The sequence below is a fragment of the Ursus arctos genome, unplaced genomic scaffold, assembly GCF_023065955.2.
Source record: "Ursus arctos isolate Adak ecotype North America unplaced genomic scaffold, UrsArc2.0 scaffold_12, whole genome shotgun sequence".
NCBI classification, from domain to species: domain Eukaryota; kingdom Metazoa; phylum Chordata; class Mammalia; order Carnivora; family Ursidae; genus Ursus; species Ursus arctos.
Window position 1 is genome coordinate 36,493,208 of NW_026622786.1, and position 19,484 is coordinate 36,512,691.

General features: G+C 38.9%; 1 protein-coding gene across 10 annotated transcripts in view; it reads left to right on the forward strand.

Annotated features, from left to right (window-relative positions):
- The window catches only part of SSX2IP (SSX family member 2 interacting protein), a 41,441-nt gene extending 22,352 nt beyond the window's left edge, over window positions 1–19,089 (forward strand). For 3 of the 10 annotated variants that reach the window (XM_048220496.2, XM_026497705.4, XM_048220493.2), the window contains 10 exons: window positions 767–877; window positions 2,645–2,780; window positions 4,646–4,721; window positions 4,805–4,982; window positions 8,026–8,176; window positions 10,286–10,422; window positions 10,750–10,923; window positions 13,815–13,929; window positions 14,222–14,387; window positions 18,234–19,089. In XM_048220496.2, coding sequence (XP_048076453.1) covers window positions 767–877; window positions 2,645–2,780; window positions 4,646–4,721; window positions 4,805–4,982; window positions 8,026–8,176; window positions 10,286–10,422; window positions 10,750–10,923; window positions 13,815–13,929; window positions 14,222–14,387; window positions 18,234–18,408 — 1,419 coding nt within the window. In that variant the 3' untranslated portion in view covers window positions 18,409–19,089. Of the gene's footprint in view, window positions 1–766; window positions 878–2,644; window positions 2,781–4,645; window positions 4,722–4,804; window positions 4,983–8,025; window positions 8,177–10,285; window positions 10,423–10,749; window positions 10,924–11,160; window positions 11,206–13,814; window positions 13,930–14,221; window positions 14,388–18,233 lie in introns of all 10 variants that reach the window. The other 7 variants (XM_044383682.3, XM_048220497.2, XM_048220494.2 and 4 more) reach the window with 4 other exon arrangements.
- Window positions 19,090–19,484: the final 395 nt, after the last annotated feature.

Sequence of the window (19,484 nt, forward strand, 5' to 3'; positions counted from 1 at the left end):
GAGGGTGCCAAAAATTCTGACAACTTGAGAGTTATCCAAGGTATATTCCTAAATTTTCTGAATTCCTAAATCATCTTGAGGTCCATCGTTATAGGGATTGTGCAGGTTTTTATTTGTGGTCACTTAGCTTTGAGTGGCTTTTTATATTTTATAAATATAAGAGGATTTTAAAAATATTCCAATGGCCTCATGCAGAACTTGTCACATTTCCTCAGGAAATGTGTGGAACGAATTCAGAATGAACATCTTATCTCGTACTGATTCCAGCAAAGCTGCCGTTCCTCTCTGGAAAAAAATCCTCAGAGGTTGGCACTTGTTAGGGAGACCCACCCTTTCTGACCTGAAGGGTTGCCGCTTTGCTTGGTCGTACGTCTTCTTTAGACGTAGGTCCATATCACTTTGGTTCTTTCTAAAGGAGTGAACCATAGAAGTGTTAAAAAGTACTAAAAGGAAATTTAAAAACTGTCCAGTGGCAGCATCACTGGAATAAGTGAAGAGCCTTTCAAGGGATCCACTTTGAAACTCTTTTGCATGTACATAAAAAATGTTGGTATTTTAATGAATTAAAATATATTTAAACTTAAACTTATAACTTTATAGTATTATTTTGTAATAATTGTTTTAAGTAAACATTTTGTGTGCCATTAAACTGCAGTTTTAGCTAACAAACCTGAGTATGTGTACATTGTTTTTACTGATCTTTGAAGAATTCATTTGCTCTGAGTTGTATGTTAATTGTAATCACAGTTGCATGTGGATATTTTAGGAACAACTGGAAACCTCCAGGAGAGAAATGATTGGGCTTCAGGAAAGAGACAGACAGTTACAGTGCAAGAACCGGAATTTGCATCAGCTACTGAAAAATGAAAAAGATGAGGTGGGTTGTCAGTTTAAGTGAATTTTTTTTTTTTCTTATTTGACGTGACCATACCCCACTTTAAAACAAGAACATTAATTCATCCTTTGTCAAACTGGTGTGGTGGACCTCTGAGTACAGCATTGCAGCATGTTTAACTGAGGTCAGGAACTCTCCCTGGCACCCCCTGTCCCAAGTGGATTCATGGGGTTTAGTATATCGGTCCATAGCTTGTGACAGTCAGTGTCCTCTCCTGTCCATCCTAGACTCCAGTGCATTGTCCCTTTTTCTCAGGCGCAAGGGTACTTTAAATGCAGATCTTTTATTCTCTGCCATACCTATACTTAATATCTGGCATGCCTCTTCTTTCTATTAAATACTGACATTGTTCATCCAATCAAGCAATTAATTACTTGACTAAATGGACATGAGTTATTGTTTAAAAAAAAAAAGCAATTCACATTTAAAAATCTTATTTCTGATTGTTAAAGACATCATAATTTTAATCTCATTTCTGCTACAGTGGTTACTTAGTATTTGGATCTATAGAGTTAATGCACTTGCAATCACTATTTTTTAATTTATATAAGAAGAGGGGCGCCTGGGTGGCTCAGTCGTTAGGCGTCTGCCTTCGGCTCGGGGCGTGATCCCGGCGTTCTGGGATCGAGCCCCGCATCGGGCTCCTCTGCTGGGAGCCTGCTTCTTCCTCTCCCACTCCCCCTGCTTGTGTTCCCTCTCTCGCTGGCTTTCTCTCTCTGTCTCTCTCAAATAAATAAATAAAATCTTTAAAAAAAATTTGTATAAAAAGAAAGCATTGTGTTCTTACTGCTCTGCAGTTCGATCCCTGACCATGTGATAACTATAAAAATACAATATTTATTTTCAGTATTGTATATGTTTTTTAAACTGTAATTAAGGACTTTTAGGGGAGTGTATTTCTTCTAATGATTTTATAGTGACTTAGACAGATTGTTCTGTCATAGTTTGACTATTTAGTAGTGTAGTTAGTGGATAGTGAAATATCTTAATTAAACTGCAAAGTTGCTTATGCATTTCTTTGAGTTATTTCACAGAAAATTTTGACTTGATCTGCAGATTACACGTAAGTGGTTTGAATATAGTTAATATTTAGTAAGAATTAAGTTAAACATGATGATCTCCAGCAGAGATTAAAAATGTTTGTATAGAATATAACACACTTCTGTCAAGGGCCACCTGAGGAGCCACCGTAGATCTCAACACTGAGCTTTAGGGCCTGACATATGGTAGGTACTTGAGCCAGAGTCTGTCTGCTGTTTGGACTCACTCTGATTTGAGAACTGTTTATGATCAGATAAAAACAAACCTTTTTATGTGCTGTGACGTACTGTGGCTAATTTGTCACAGATTAATAAGGAATAAAGTGATTCAAGTCAGTAGTATAAGGAAGTCACTACAGATAGTCAGATCAATTCTTGCTTCAGATGAGACTTTAATCACTTTAATACTTCTGTAAGAGTTTCTGGTTTCTACATGATCAGATTCTATATGTAGCGTAAAAAGGATAGAAAAATAATTGAAGTTAGCAGCTCTAGAGATTTCAGAATTAAAAAATAAAAACTTTGTGATCCACTTAATGATACTTTAAAAAGTGATTTCCAGTGGTTATTGAGAAGGAAGAATAATCCTAAAGTAAACTATTTTATGAGGAGGTGAATGCTAGGTCTTCTTTTCTTTTTTGAATTTACAAATTTTAACTGGGGTTATCCATCATAAAAGGACACATTTGATGGAAAATGCTTTTTTCAGGTACAAAAATTACAAAATATCATTGCAAGTCGGGCTACTCAATATAATCATGATATGAAGAGAAAAGAACGTGAATATAATAAATTAAAGGAACGTCTGCATCAACTTGTTATGAACAAGAAGGATAAAAAAATAGGTAAGAAACAACTGGTTAAGATAGAGGAAAGTAAATAAGCTAATATGCTAAGAGATAAATGTGAATAGATGGAGCACAATAACTCAGGAAGTATTATTTTTATGCTTTATGCAATTGTAAATGGTATGTGTCCATATAAACTAGAAATCAAGACAACTCATTCATGAAAAATAAAAATTCTGCTTTACGTCCTTTGTTTTTATAAGAATTACCTTTTTTTTTTTTTAAATATGACAGTTGTTCCACAGAGGAAAAACTAAGAGGATATTCTAATGTTCCATAGTAAAGAACTGGTAATATGAAAAATCAAGATGAGTTTCTGAGTATCAAAAATGTGATTTTAGAATTAACTTCATAAAATTATTTATCAGACCAAATCATTTACATCTGTTCCTTTAAATAAATGTAGCTGTGCATTTTTGAAGCGGCTAGTCTGCAGGATGGACTGTGAATGTTATGCTTATGTTTATGTTTATGCTTAAGGTGTACTTTTTTCTAGTGTTATTCTTTTGAAAATCAATTTGCAGCTTCATCCAAGTATGTGCATAATTTCAGGGAAATCGCACCGATGAAAGAGTAGAACCGAGCGCGCACGCGCACATACACACACACACACACACACACACACACACACACACACACACACAAGACCAGAGCTACGCAGATAGTTTGCTGGCCTGGGAAGATGCGGCACAGGGCATCTATGCATGGATTTATCCAACAGTGGTCTCCAGGTGGACCGTAGGTTGTGCTCCACCCCGCATTGCACGGTAATGCCCTAAACTGTGGTTTCCGAAGCTGAGCCGGTCAGACTGGCTGACACAACAGCTGATGAGCAGGTGTCTCAGGCTGTCACGTGCCGGGCCGCGTCCGCTGCCAGCGGGCGCTTAGAGCTGGCTGCGTCACTGCCGATCTGTACAGCAGAGCTCTTGCAGTTAGTCGGCTAATTACTGAAAAATGGAAGTGTAATAAGCAGTTAAGACAAGGTTGGAAAATCTTTAGGTAATCAAACTTAAACTTCATTGGTTAACCTCGTGTTCATTCGTGAATTAAATACAGAGCAGGATGCAGTGCTGGAAGTATAAAATGTAACACCTAATTAGAGAAGTTTACTGAAGATGTAACTGGAAACAGCCCTTATTTTATGGGAGTCTGGCTGTTTCCTAGTCCGAACCTAATTGGAAGTGACAGTTTCATAATGATTTCATCAAGTCTAAAATTACAGCAACTTACTGTCATCTTCCTTCTGATGCCAACTGCTCCCATCCCCCTGGGACAGAAGAGACGTTAATACACAGGGGCCTTGACGCCTTTGATGATGACAACGCAGGGCTGGGCAGACTCTTTCTGTAAAGATTCTAATAGTAAATATGTTCAGGTTTGTGGAGTCTGTAGTCTTTTGTCTCAACTATTCATCCCTGCGCTTGTAGTGTAAAAACTATATAAACAAATGGTGTGGCCGTGTTCTAATAAAACTTTATTTAGAAAATCAGGCAGCTGGCCTGCAGGCCATAGCTTGCCAGCCCCAATGATAAAATTAATGATGATAATAAAATAATACTTACCAAGTACTTTGTTAAGTGTTATAACAACTTCTTTTACTCTTCACAACTCTTGGGTAGATACTTTCATCATTCCCTCCGTATTGATGAAGAAACAGGCTTAGTAGTTAAATAACTTGTTAAGATCTCAGTGCTTATCAGTGATGGAGAACTGGAACTTCAAATCTGGGCTGTTTGAGCCCAAATCCTAATCTGTACCAGGTTGACTTATGTCTCCAGTGTGTATAGAGTGTGTTAGGGTTTTATACACTTAAACATATGTATGGTAAGAATTGGTTTTGATTTGCATGTTCATGTTTGTAGCTATGGAAGTTTTAAATTATGTGGGGAGAGCCGATGGAAAAAGAGGCTCCTGGAGGACGGGTAAAACCGAGGCCAGGTAAGGTCCAATTTAAATTGATACATTTCACCAGAGTTTTCTTTTCTATAACTGTATTTTCATACTGACAGTTTCTTTCTCAGGAACGAAGATGAAATGTATAAAATTCTCTTGAATGATTATGAATATCGTCAGAAACAAATCCTAATGGAAAATGCTGAACTTAAGAAGGTTCTTCAGCAAATGAAAAAGGAAATGATTTCTCTTCTTTCTCCCCAAAAGCAGAAACCTAGAGAAAGAGCAGATGATAGTACAGGAACTGTAAGTGGCTCTTTCCTCTCTACTATGGTTTCGGATTGCTAAATCGACAATTCAGACATTAGCTCGGTATTCCCAGGGGGGACACCCTTGGTAGTTTGGACAGGACGCTCACTGCTGTACTACCCCCCAGTCACTGTGACAACAACAAGAAAGCGTCCCTGTATGCTTCTAGCCGTGGCCTGGGAAATGATGGCGAGGACTTCGTCTCTGCCACACATTGTGACACGCACTTTATGAGCATTGTCTCATTTCATTCTTCTGATGCTTTTCATATCATAATTATTCTCATTCTATAGCTGAGGACACTGAGGCACACTGGTCTCATTAGCCTGGTATCACACGTGACAGAACTAAGATTTAAATCCGAGTCCGTCTCACCCCGGCGTCCATGTTTTTAGCCGCTGTGCTGAGTGTCCTCTCCATAGTTCAGGTGTTGTGCACTCAAACAGGCTTTACCTTCAGAGTGAAACACGTAGTAACTTTGGGAACCAACTAACCATTCAGTCCAGAAGTTTGCTGAATGTACGTTATGTTAAAGGTCCCTGGAAAGAAAAAGCTGAAAGGATTTTGACTTCTTCCCTTGTCTCAGTTGGGCTGTTACAACAAACTACCACAGACTGGGTGGTTAAGAGCAACAGAAATGTATTTTTTACAGTTCCGGCTCTGGGAGGTTCAAACGCTGGGTGCCAGCAGGGTCAGTGTCTGGGGAGCGGATGTCTTCCTGCTTGCACCTTGTACCCTCACCCTCCTGCGCCGGGAAGAGGAGAGCTCACCAGAGGCCCTTTCAGGGGCGCTCATCCCGTTCACGAGGACTCTGCTTTGTATGACCTCCTCACTTCCCAGAGGCCCCACCTCTGAATACTCGCACTTTGGGCATTAGGATTTCACCAGGAATTTGAGGGAACACAAACATTCAGTCCATTGCATCCTTCAGGAAGCTCTTTTGGGGAGATGGGTAGTTGTTACACAAGTAATTGTTACACGTGGCAGGAGCTGTAACAGGGTGGTACGACATGTGGAACGAAGTAAGTAAGTGTGGCAATCAGGGAAGGCCTCACAGAGAAGGGGACATTTGAGTTGGCTCTGAACAATACAGTAGGTGTTTTGGGGGTAGAAGCATGTGACGCAAGGGAAGTAATGCGTGCAGAGGTCTGAAAAAAACAAGTCACATAATGGTGAAAACTTCTTTGAACTTAATTGCTTTACATGTTTAAATTCTGGATTCAGGCAAGTGACTAAAATCTGAAAATAACGATGGGAAGTGCTGATTATCAGCAAGTCATCAGAACTTGTTTTTTAAACCTGTATTAGGGGATTATTTACCTTGTGGTATCACAGATCAGTCTAACTGATAAGCCCATCCCTCCTTCTACCTCTTTTGTCTTTTTTTACAAAAGCATAACCTGAGTGTTCTTTTAAACCCCCGCTTCAGGACCTGCTTGACCTCCGCCTTTTCTCTCCAAGTCTGTCACTTTTTGTTGTGAACACGCAGGTACCTCTCCAGAGCGAGCAGTTTCCTCTACTCCCGCAGCCTGGGTTCTTGGCCCCACCGTCCCTAACCTTACCAGCTTGTGTTCAGCACAAGTAGGGAGTAAAGCAGGGAGACCTTTCTCAAGATGTTTAAATTCCCCTCTCCTCGTCACTACAGCCAGTGGGTAGTAGCCTATATAATTCTTAAAAATTCAGGTGTTTACCTTTGGAGAAACAGTTATCTTTTAAGTATATTTCTTGTTTTTAAAAGATCTGTTTTTCTATAATTTTTTTCTCTTACAATTTAATTCAGTCCTTCCTTTCTTTTAAGGATTTTGGAACATTAAAGCAAGAGGGATGAGATTAACCTTAGAATGCATAGGTAGCCTTCAGGTTTCATTAATTTATTATTGTGCTTAAGTATAGCCAAAACATATACCCAAAATTCAAGTTAATTTTTTATTTTCATTTTGTGGTTTCAGAGTTTCATTCAGTCTGGCCAGCATGAAGCAATTATTGTTAATTTTTTAAATAATGGACTTAACAGTATTCTGGCACACTTTAACACGTAGAAGGTGTAGCTCCTTGGAAGAATTACTGGCGAGTAGCTCCAGAGGCTTGATGGGCAAGAATCAGAGTCACAGTGAGCTCCGTGCTGGGCCTGGCCCCAGCCTGCTCCCCCTGGGAGACCTTGACCCCTGGCAGCCATTGCCGACCTGGGGCTATTGATACAGCTCTCCCCGCTGAGTAGCTCCCTCATTCCTGCTGCATGATCAGCATTTCTTTCATCTTCAATCTGTTTTCTTTTTACCCCCAGCAGGATATTTTATTGTTCATAATAGGGAAGTATATCTCTGTCCACTTTCCTGGATGTTAACAACAAAATTATGCAGATATTATATACATATATTATAACATTATTATTTCTGTAGCTGCAGATTATTTTGACGTAATATATTTTAGTGGTGTTTCCCTATGTTCTTTATCCTGCTTTGATTCTGTGTGATTCTATGTCACTGGTTTGCTGTATTTTCCTATGATTTAATGTCTTTGTAGAGTAAAAAGAAAATCTCTAGTTTTATTTTTTTTAATTATATAAGAAAAATAGGATTCACGGTTGCTTTTACTTTGTAGATAACCTCACTGGTTTAACTGTTTTAAACAGAGTAGGATTGGAGAAGAGTTGATCTAACTTCAGATCTCAATTCTACCTCTTGGCTGCGTGATAGTGGACAGTGTCTCTACCTCTCTAAGCATCATTTTTCCCACATTGTAACATGATTTGAGGAGTCCTTAGCATGTGAGAGCTCTAACACAACACTGGGCAAGGAGTGAATAATTCTTCCTCACACGGCTCCGTGACTCTTGTCACTAACTGTATTTGGATTCAAATTCCATTTGAAGAGACTTGAATTGGAGAATTTCTATGTTTAATATTAGGTCATAGATGTATAAGATACAGCCCAGAAATGATTTTGATAGGTATCTCTGATAATCAGCTTGATTACTGCTGCCTGAGTATCTAGAGCCATTTGAAGATACTAGTCTTTCCTTTTCATCTTTCTTCTTGTAGGTTATCTCTGATGCTGAAGAAGATGCTGGGGAACTGAGTAGGGAGAGTATGTGGGACCTTTCCTGTGAGACTGTGAGAGAGCAGCTTACCAACAGCATCAGAAAACAGTGGAGAATTTTGAAAAGTCATGTAGAAAAACTTGACAACCAAGGTAACTTACTGCCTCACTCTGAGTTGTGACACTCAGCTGTTAATTTTAGTCCCTTGGAAAGTCACGTGAGGGGCTGACCCTGAAGTACTTGAGCTCAGTTTGGTGGTTTGATAGTCAAGCTTCTGTCAAAGGGCACCTGGGTGGCTCAGTTGTTAAGCGTCTGCCTTCGGCTCAGGCCCTGATCCCAGGGTCTTGGGATCGAGACCGTCATCAGGCTCTCTGCTCAGCAGGAAGCCTGCTTCTCCCTCTCCCTCTGCCTGCTGGTGTTCCCTCTCTTCGTTGTGTCTTTCTCTGTCCAATAAATAAAAATAAAATCTCAAAAAAAAAAAAACTTCTGTCAACTTCTAGAGGTGAGATTTGAACTTCACTGAGAAATACTTTGCCCCTCAGACTGAATCTTTCTCTAAAAAGAAGACACTACATATCTCCATCTATTCTGAGTGCAAGGTGTACAATTGAATAAAGTGAACTGAGTCTCTTACCGATCTTGGAAATTAAGAATTATTAATCGTGATGTGATATAAATATGAACCTGTTGGTTATTATTCCTAAATACTTGCATACTCCTAGGTTCCTAATAATTTATTTTTAAATTATTTTCAAAGTAATAGATGTTTAATAGAAAATATCAATTAGGAAGTATATGAAGTAGAATATTCAGGTTTCTGTTCCCTGTACATGACATTTAACAGTTTGGTGCTTATCTTTCTAGATTTTTCTGTAGGCATTTACAGAATATATATTTTTTAAAGATTTTATTTATTCATTTGACAGCACAAGCAGGGGGAGTAGCAGGCAAAGGGAGAGGGAGTAGCAGACTCCCCGCCGAGCAGGGAGCTCGATGCAGGACTTGGTCCCAGGACCCTGAGATCCTGACCTGAGCTGAAGGCAGACACTTAACCGACAGGGCCACCCAGGTGCCCACAAAATATTTATTTAAAAATATATAAAAAACTGGGTTGCGTGGGTGACTCAGTTCGTTAAGCGTCTGACTCTTGGTTTCAGCTCAGGTCATGATCTCAGGGTCATGGGATCAAGCCCCATGTGGGCCTCCATGCTCAGTGGGGAGTCTGCTTGAGATTCTCTCTCTCTTCCTCTCCCTCTGCCCCTCCTCTTGCTCGTGCACCTCTGTGTGCACTCTCTCTCAAATCTTTAAAAATATGTATATAAAAAACCAAAAATTGAATATTATGTATTTTTTCTACACTGCTTTTTTCATCTGACGGTGTATTATTTTAGACACCATTCCCTGTCACTGAAGATAGTATAGATCTACGTTGATGAATGTATTCTTAATATTTTATATTTGTTAAAGTTTGCATGCTTTTAAATCAAGAAAATGAAGGTTTCTTCTCAGTGAATGAAGTCTGTTGAAAGAAAATTTATTCTAAATGCCAAAGTCACAAAATCACTGTCAATTGTAATCTTTAGTAGTAAAGAGTAATTCACAAAATTTTGTACCAAAATTGATTTACATGAGATTTTATTGATTTCAGTCGCCATCTGTTAGTAAACAGCAAGTATGTTTGGACTTAACATTTGTTGAATTTAATACCAGAGAGCAAGATTTGTAGCACTGCATTGATCTTTGAAGAAGTGTCGAAAGTAGTTTATGCATTTGTTAATTATTTTTCTCTTTTGTGAATATAGGTTGTCCATTTTTTTAAAGATTTTATTTATTTGAGAGAGAGAGCACAAGCAGGGTGAGGGGCAGAGGGAGAAGCAGACTCCTTGCAGAGCAGGGAGCCCGATGTGGATTCGATCCCCGGACTCCGATGCTTATAGGTTGTCCGTTTTTAATTAGGACAGAGTCTTGAATAAACATGGATTACAAATTAAATGTTCATAATAGAACTAATAGTAAAGATATCATTTTACTCCAAAAATAGTACGAATTTGTAGTTGTCATGAATTCCTATACTATATAAACTTAGTTGTTGTATTATTATAGCTTATGAAATTTTTAAAGGGCAAAGGGAATAAGTACCTTTTAGAAAATCTATGAAATTCTAGAAAGAAATTCTGAGAGCCTTGATTTTTAAATATAACAAAAAAACACCATAAACTGAGTGGTGTGAAACCTATGTCACATGACTGGTTTTATGTTAGTTTCAAAGGTACATCTAGAAGGTTTTAATGATGAAGACGTAATCTCACGACAAGACCACGAACAAGAAACTGAAAAACTCGAGTTAGAAATTCAGCAATGTAAAGAAATGATTAAAACTCAGCAGCAGCTCTTACAGGTAAATGTGAGTTGCCTTTTCAAGCTGTTTTCCCATGAGAATGGCCAGGATTTTACTGAGCCTTACCAGATTTTTATTCCTGTATTTCAGAAGATCTGTGTTTGTCCCTTTTTTGCTCTCAGGTCAGGTTTTCGCTTGCTCACAGGTGCCACGTGTGCCATTCCTTCGGCGGTGCTCTGCCAGTTGGAAAATGAGAATCCTCCGTTGACTTCCTGATTTTTCACTTCTTTTCTTCCCCTAAAGTTTGACCCTGCTTCCCTTGCTTTAATTTTAACTGGGAGTGTTGCAGGGACCCTCTGGAACTTACTATGTTTTAAAATTTAATAGCAGCAGCTCGCTACTGCGTGTGATGATGACACCACCTCACTGCTACGAGACTGTTATTTGCTGGAAGAAAAGGAGCGCCTCAAGGAAGAGTGGTCCCTGTTTAAAGAGCAAAAAAAGAATTTTGAGAAGGAAAGACGAAGCTTTACAGAAGCGGCTATTCGCCTAGGATTGGAGGTATTTTCAACAAGTAGCTTTCCTTGTAGAGCTCTTCAAAGTTCTGGGAGGCCCAGCAGAATGCATCCAAGTCCTGCCTTTCATTGGTTCTTTGCTATCCAGCTTTTTCTCAAGTATTTTACCGGTCATCTGAAAAGTAACGTGAACTGGAAGGGATTGTAAGCGCATGAACTACTTTAGAAGGGTGTCGTTTTGCCCTTACCAGATTTGGGAATTGAAACTTTTTTTTTTTTTTAGAAAACCATAAGCACCCATTATCCCCTTCGGGTTGGCTTTCTACTGGTAAGTGTTTAGCTTCCCCCAGGCGACCTCTCTTGGACATTTGTGATCTGTCCACTGTCAGTAGGGGTAGCATCAAAAGACAGTGCAACTGAGAGCATGTTTGTTGTTTTAAAAGGGGGGGTGGTGGGGAGTACAGAACGGAAGTTCCCCTCCCCCGCCCACGGATGTGTGCAGACACCTTCTACAGCTCGCTTTTTAATTTAATGGTGTATTAACCTGCATATTTCCCTTGAAAATATTGTAGAGGTAATGTGTGAATGTGGTTTCAAAAATAAAAACCCTTACAGAAAGCCACAAAGTGAAAAAATATCACCCATTCTTCTTCCCAGTTTTATTCCTCAGAGGGAACCACTAAGTTTGTAATTCTTCTGGGAAGTACTATTTTAACTTTAATGCACTTCAGCCTTTTATCCTTGATAAGTCTGTTGCTTCCCCTGCTATGAAAGATAAAGAATTTGTATCCTTCTCACACCTCCCGTCTACACTGTTCCTCATCAATATACATGACTTCTTCATTATATTGTTACTCTTTTAAACTTTTTAAAAATGGTTTCTTCTGGTTGACTTTTTTTCTTTAAATAGTATATGTAATGCTTCTATTTCATGTTTGCTCACCTTGAAACAGTGTCAGTTTATTCCCACAATGAAAGATGAAGACATTCTTGGACTCACCCTTATTCCCCTTCTCTTGTCCCTCTACTTCCCAGTTTTTGTTTGTGCTTTTCTTTTTCATTGTCGAGTATTAGCCTGTAAAGTAATCCAAGCGTAAGGACTTTGAGCAAGATTGAGACTTAACAATTGAAGGAACACTGACAACATCATGATTCTGTAAATGTGATTCATTCTCTAACCTAGTAATACATTTGGCCCCTTAGGAAATACTCTGTTGTTAAGACTCTGCCACCTGGAAGAGACTTTCATATATCCCTGTGTGGTGAATCCTTTGGCTTTCTTATAGCTTCCTTTAGGATTTTTTGAATCACATTCAGCTTATATCTCGTGTTATCTTCTGTCTTGGGTTCCTTTTTCAATTTGCTGTATTACCTTCTTGAGTAATTTTTTTCGTTAAGTATTGTGTGAGTGAAAAATATTCTGAATTCTAGAATACCCAAAAATACATTCATGAGATTAGTTCGGCTGGATATAGAATTTAGTTTCTGACTTTTTCCCACAAAACTTTGAGTTATTCCATTTCTTTTGCTGTTTGGTTTTGCTAATAAGAAGCTGATTATTATATAACCTACATATACAGTACTTTGTGGATATCCTGCTTTGTTTTTTCCTTCTCTCCTTCTTCTCTCCTTTTTATATTCTTAAAGTTTCAAAATTTTGCTGGGATATATCTGGGTGTAGCTCCTTTTTGGCCTCAAGACACTGTATTTCTTCAATGTAGTGATATTTTCTTTGATTCTGTATTTTTTCCTTCTTTCACATGTCTTGCATTCTGGAACACTTTTATTAGACAAATGATTGGCCTTCTGACTACATCTATATATTGACTTTATGTTCTGAATTTGGGGATATTCTCTCACTTTTAACTCTTCACTTCATCCACTGAGTTTTTGTTTCAGGCTTATCTTTTAAGTTCTCTCATGTCCTTGTTTCTTGCTTGCTCTTCTCTGAATAGCACTATATTATTTTACAGATGTTCGTAAATCTGATCATTTGTGTTAGAATTTTTTTTAAAGGGTCTCTTGAACTATCTGTTATCTGTGGTCAGGTCTTTTTATTTTGGCTATTTTTCTTTCATGCTCTTAGTTTTCTTCAAATGTCTGGTGCTGCATGACTTTGTATTAGTATTTAGGAATGAAAGACCATGTTCTGTTTAAGTAGCTAGCATGGATATTCTCCACAGCTGTGAAAATCTGTCTTATCGATAGCTAACTTGAGAAGAAAACGAAAACAATCTGCACCAGCATTTTCTCCATTTTCTCCTCACTTCTGGGAACCTGTTTCTGGGTCCCTGTCTCCCAGCCTTTCCCAGGAGATAACTCTGGCTCCTTTGTCTGCCGCTCCCAGCTCTCTGCAGGAGAATCTGTCTATGGGGGCACTGGGGCCAGTGGGGCCAGGGAAGGATGGGAAGGAAGTGTGAGAGACCTGAGTGCTGAGGGAGAGTTTAGGATGGTCAGCTGTTGGGAAGGGGAACGTCTGACATGTGCCCTCTTGTGGTTTCGTGGTGGTGGCTGCTACCGCTGGTAGATGGTGAGAGGCTGAGACGGATGCCTGAAGTCACAGCTCCTTTTTCTCAAGTGATTCACTTGCAGTGGGTATTTTTCTGTTGCAGTAATTCTCTATTTACAATAATCTGTATGTTCAGGAGTTATGCTAATATGCTGTTTTTTTTGCACTGTCCATTTGTGTTTACTCAAAACGGATGTGAAAGTTGTGATGAGTTGGTTTATTAGGTGAAGTGGGTGATTTTTTTATTTCTTAAATATAATTTTCTTAAATGAAATTTTTCTTAGTTTTCTAGGTTAATTCATTTGACTTACAAAATCTATATGATAGCCAGAAAACAAACACCAACAACTACAGAAGTCATGGGAAATGCCACCAATGTGAATGTTGAAATATTGATCAGTATTTCTTTGGTTTGCTTGTTATGATAGAGAAAGGCATTTGAAGAAGAAAGAGCCAGTTGGTTAAAGCAACAGTTTTTAAATATGACTACCTTTGACCACCAGAACTCAGAAAATATGAAACTTTTCAGTGCCTTCTCAGGAAGTGAGTACTTCATTAAACCTTTAATCTGAAAATGCATGTAAATAAAATAGTGTCAATTATTAATATAAAACTTTGGAGATCACCAAATATTTTTAAAACTAGATCCGTAGATGTTTATGGAATATGCATAGGAGATGGCGAGGTTAGCTAGACTGGAGTCGGGCTGGAGTGGACACCCACATTACCTTGTTCGATCTCAGACCTCACTCCCCTGCAGGTGATCATCATAGTTAATAACCTTCACCTTGTTTGATACCATACGGACTGCCTTTTTTCTTTTTTCTTTTCACAGGTTCTGATCGGGACAGTCTTACAGTGCACTCAAGGCCACGGCAAAAGAAGCCTCACGGTGTGTCTAACGGGTCTCCAGTTTGCACATCCAAACTTACTAAGTCTCTTCCCGCTTCTCCTTCTACTTCGGACTTTTGCCAGACACGTTCCTGTGCGTCTGAACATAGGTATTGGTCTGTAGGTGGTCTTTGCACGTGTCTGTCCCACTGCTGGAGGTGCACTGCCGAGGGCGAGTTGGCATGTCTGTCGTGTCAGCGACGCTGGTGGCTTTGGAGAGGAATTTAGTAGATTGATCATTCATTCTGCAAATATTTATTGGGTGGCCATTATGTCCTTACATATGTAAGGACACCTGTTAGGTGCTGGGAATATAGTAGCGAACAAGGTAGTTCTGGTCCCTGTCTGCTGGAAGCTAAATCATATGATGTTATTCCTTTCATGTCACATCCAAAATACAATTTAAAATACAATCTTATTTACAGGTATCACTTAGTATTTTGAATTCTTTAATTTTGTTAAATAGAAGGATATTTTCACAGTCTTTGTGGAGTATATATTTCAAAATTTCTTTTGCTGTGCCCATTTTATTGGTGTTGAAGGGCAGAGAACTGAGAAAAATGTCCTCATCGTGACTGGTGAAGATCTGTGCCCAAGGATGACAGGATCAAGAAAAGTTGCTCCCCAGGAAACCCATATATTTCTTTTTTTTTTTTTTTAAACCCATATATTTCTGTTAACTGATGCATTTTGGTATTTTTCTCTATCTCAAGTTGTTAAATCATTTTCTAAGGTATAATACCGATATTTTACCTCAGAGCCTATTCCAAGATTAATTAGCTAAGCACATAGAACATTCCTAGTGAGAGAGGAATAGAAAAGAGCAAAGGTCTTTCCTCTTAACCAAAGTAGGAGATGGCGGCATGGGGTCCTGCGTGTTTGGCACGTGTCCTAGAGAGCAGGGGTCAGGGCTCCGGCACACTTGACCTGTGGTAGTGAGAGGATGGTGTGGACCTAAGTGTTGAAGAAGCCCACTGGCCCTTGGACCAAGAATTGTTAAATAAATGAATTTCAAAACAAAAATATGAAGCTTAAAAAGGACAAGACACTATATATATTGATCTGTAAAAGGATTGGGACTCTAAACACCGAGGGGCAAAAAAGAGCGTGGGGAAGAGTCCTCCAGACAAGTGTAGGGATCCCTGAGGTAGGACACTGGTGTGTTTGTGGAGGGTGAGTGGTGTTAGTGAGCAAGCCCAAGGGGTGGGAGGGGATGGTGGAAGGTGATCAGGGGTCACATCCTATAAGGCCCTGGGTGAGTAGATGAGGATACAAACTTTATTATGTAAAAGTTCAAATATACGCAAATGTAGAGAGAATAAGGTCATGATACCCTATGTACCCATCAGCCAGCTTCAGCAATTACCAGCTCATGCCGTGTTGTTCATCCATAACCCCACGCTTCTGCCCCCACACACATACATGTACTTGACATTTCATTTGTGAAGTGTTTTAGTCTGTATTTGTAGGTCAGATACTGTTCTGAGGGCGACAGGAGAAGCATCGGAGACGTGTAAACAGGAGAGTGAAAAAACAAAATCTGTTTTGAAAAGACGACTATTTTCTTATGTGGGAAACAGACTGTAGGAGCCTGTGCTATAAGCCAGGAGACGAGGTTAGGAGGCTTCCGGAGAGTCTCGGTGAGATGGTCACAGTTTAGACAAGGGTCGTACCGTGAAGGTAGACATGACTGGATTTGGAATATATTTTGCAGTTTGAGCCAAAAGATTGACTAACGGGTTGAGTTTGGGAAGTGCAAGGTTGATTTACGGTCAAAAGATACTGTAAGCTATGGGGCGCCTGGGTAGTGCAGTCGTTAAAGCGTCTGCCTTCGGCTCAGGGCGTGATCCTGGCGTTGCGGGATCGAGTCCCACATCGGGCTCCTCCGCTGGGAGCCTGCTTCTTCCTCTCCCACTCCCCCTGCTGTGTTCCCTCTCTCGCTGGCTGTCTCTGTCAAATAAATAAATAAAATCTTTAAAAAAAAAAAAAAAAGATACTGTAAGCTCAGAGTATTTTCTTATGCAGAATGTTATTAAACTCCCAGATTTGACCAGTCAGAACAATCTATATAAATAACACAAATTCTAGTCACCATTTTCAAATAATGCATTCTGTATCCAAGAGAGAACACAGAAGTTGCCTCGATTATTTTTATGTCTCTACAATTCTTACTTTTTAATCTACTTATTTTTAGTTAAGAAATATTTGACACAATAATTCATTAGGACATTATTTTGTGCTTAATAGAGTCCAGTATTTAGTACCTACAGCACAGGGTGTTCTGAGATTTCAGCAATCGTATGTATACAGCACTTAAAACAGTGCTCGGTCCATTATCGGCCTTCAGTAGCAGGCTGTAAGAATAAAAATGCATGTAAACATTATATGGATTATAAAAGTGCTTTTTCTCTTGCATGTATTCCGAGGGCTAAACAACACCAGTGGCATAGAAACAGAATTTTAAGCGTAAAGAAACTCCATTGAGCTATTCGTGTTCATGGTCCTTGGCCTCTGAGGATAAAACATAGAGAAGAGTTGTATTACTGGTTATCAGGAGAGAAGCTGTGGAGCTTGACATAGTTCTCAAAACTTTAAGTTATTTGGTAAATTTGGACTCCTCATTCTTGAAGCACCTTGGGTCTGGGTTTGTGATAAGATCATAGGAAAATGAATAGGAATATTTATAGCTAATTTCTACAGCAACAACCTCATTGCTTCTTCACCGTAGAATGGAATTTTACACAAAGTAGTTCAGGTACAAAATTACGGAAAGAATTTAGTTGCTCGTTGGTCTCAACTCGTCTGAGATGGCAGGATTTCTGAGGGCTGAATTATAAGCAAGTTCCTTTTTTAAGTATTGGCAAATAAGTGTAAGTAAAATTTTTAATTGTTTTGGGTTTCGATTTTTAGAATTAAAGCAACTTAATTTTTTTTTTTTAGGATTGCTACATTGAGGTTGAGTTAGTAGAACAAAGTCACAAAAAATGCACATTTAGGGGAAAAATGTACATTTGTGGAAAAAATTATATAAGGTATTCAGTTGATAAAAATGTATCATTTGTCGACTTAACTCCTTAGATTTGAAAGTAATCATTTAGGCAGATTTTTTTAAAAGATTTTGTTTCTTTGAGAGAGAGCGAGCATGAGTGAGGGGGAACAGCAGGCAGAGGCAGAAGGAGAAGCAGACTGCCGCTGAGCAGGGAGCCTGACTTGGGGCTCCATCCCAGGACTCGGGATCATGACCTGAGACGCTTAACTGACTGAGCCACTCAGTCGTCCCAGATTTTTTTGTTTGGATGCTGGTCGCAGAGCATACCTCTCAGATTGTGCCATTGAAGGGTAGCAGCTGTGCCTGTGTTCAGACACTAAGATTGTTAAAGCGAGCATTGGTTTAAGCGCTTAATGTGTGTTAACTCAGTTCCACCCAGCCCTGTGAGATAGATACTATTATTATTTCCATTTTACAGCTGAGGAAGTTGAAGAACACTGACACAGAGAGCTGAGCGGTCCAGCTGGGGTGAACCTAAGCCATCTGACTTCAGAGTCTGGACCCCTTAACTGCTTTTGTAGGCGCTCATTAAATAGCTGTGTGGGTGAACGGCTGGCTAGAGGAAGGCATACATGAGCAAGTGGATGTGTAAAGAAGAAAACAATAAAGAGATTATAAAATAGTGGCAGGAAGATGGGAACATCAGGGGGCTCGAGCTTTCAAAGCCCATGTGTTCTGTCTGGCTTAAGCTTCAGTTGCCTAGAGAGCTTCAGAGTAGACCAAAGAAATAAGTAAGATAAATAGATGGGTAAACAGATAAATAGGTGGAGAGATAGGTTCCTAATCTGTGTGTCCTCAAAATGTACTTAGCATAGGACAAGGGGGCCATTTGAATTGAGACCTTCAGGCAGAGCTTAAGTATAAAGGAAGGAGGAAACGATTATTAAGATCTTTCTTTTCCCAACAGTTCCATCAATGTACTGAATATAACTCCTGAAGAAACGAAACCAAATCCGGTTGGAAGAGAAGGTACAAATCAGAAGTGGAGCATGGCCTCCAGACCTGGGTCACAGGAAGGTTGCCACAGTGGACGCTCCTCGACCTGCACAAACTCCCACGTAGAGAAAGATGACTTGCCGTAGACGTGTGGACCGGAACCGTTCTCATTAACACGTTCATCACGTGTCACATCTGAGTTGAAACAGGGTGTGTCATAAAGTCAATCGTCTCTAATAATTTAAGATGGTCTGAGGTGTTTGTGTGGACTTTCCTGTTCCTCCCCCAAAGAGCTAAAATGTTAAGTCTATTTAAAAGGATATAAAAGCTTTGGATATGTATTTTTAGTAACAGAAGCATCTGGTTCTGTGAATAAAGGAATGTATATGTTTGGATGGAAACAGAAGCACTAGAATGAGTTTCCTCTTATAGGTATTAAAAATAGCACTTTTAGGAAACTGATTATTGTAAATGTTTAATTTTGTCTCCTATATAGTTGGCATTGGAAGTTTAGCCTTTACTTGAATGTATACTGTAGATTTTTAACAAAGCAAGTTCTATATTTATTATGTTTAGTGTGATTTGAAATTTCCTCTTTCATATGTTTTAAATAAAGTGAAATTTATGTATGTTTTGTACATAGATATACATGATTATGTTAAGAGGCTTTAAGATTTAAAAATTTTACACATCCATAATTATAGTATTTCATGCCAATAAAAATTTTTTAGTGGTATTCTGTTTACAGATGTATTAGAGCCATTGCCACATTATGTTTAAGAATTTTTTGAATGCATCTGAGCAATAAATCCTCAAAAGCTATTCCATGAAGCTGACTTCTTTAGATAATTATCATTGCTAACATTACATTTTTGAGATTTCTACAGCAGTAGACTTTTATATATGTCGGATATTATAATTTTTCAAAGGACTTTTGTTGATAGGGTAGTAGAGGCAAGATAACAAAAGTACCTTTGAATAAAACAATTTAAGAATATTGGTTTAAGATCTTGGGATGATAGAAGATCTTTAAAGTATCTGAATGGTGATATTTTCTTTACTAGATGGGGACCAGTGGTGCAACATCTCTACCGGCTTGGGCTTGGTATAGTTGCCAGTAATTTGGGGTGTTCGCTGCTAGTGATAAATCTGACAATGCATCTGACAATGTAAATAGCATCCGATTTTATCTAAATATTATCCTACTACTCTGGAGAGACTT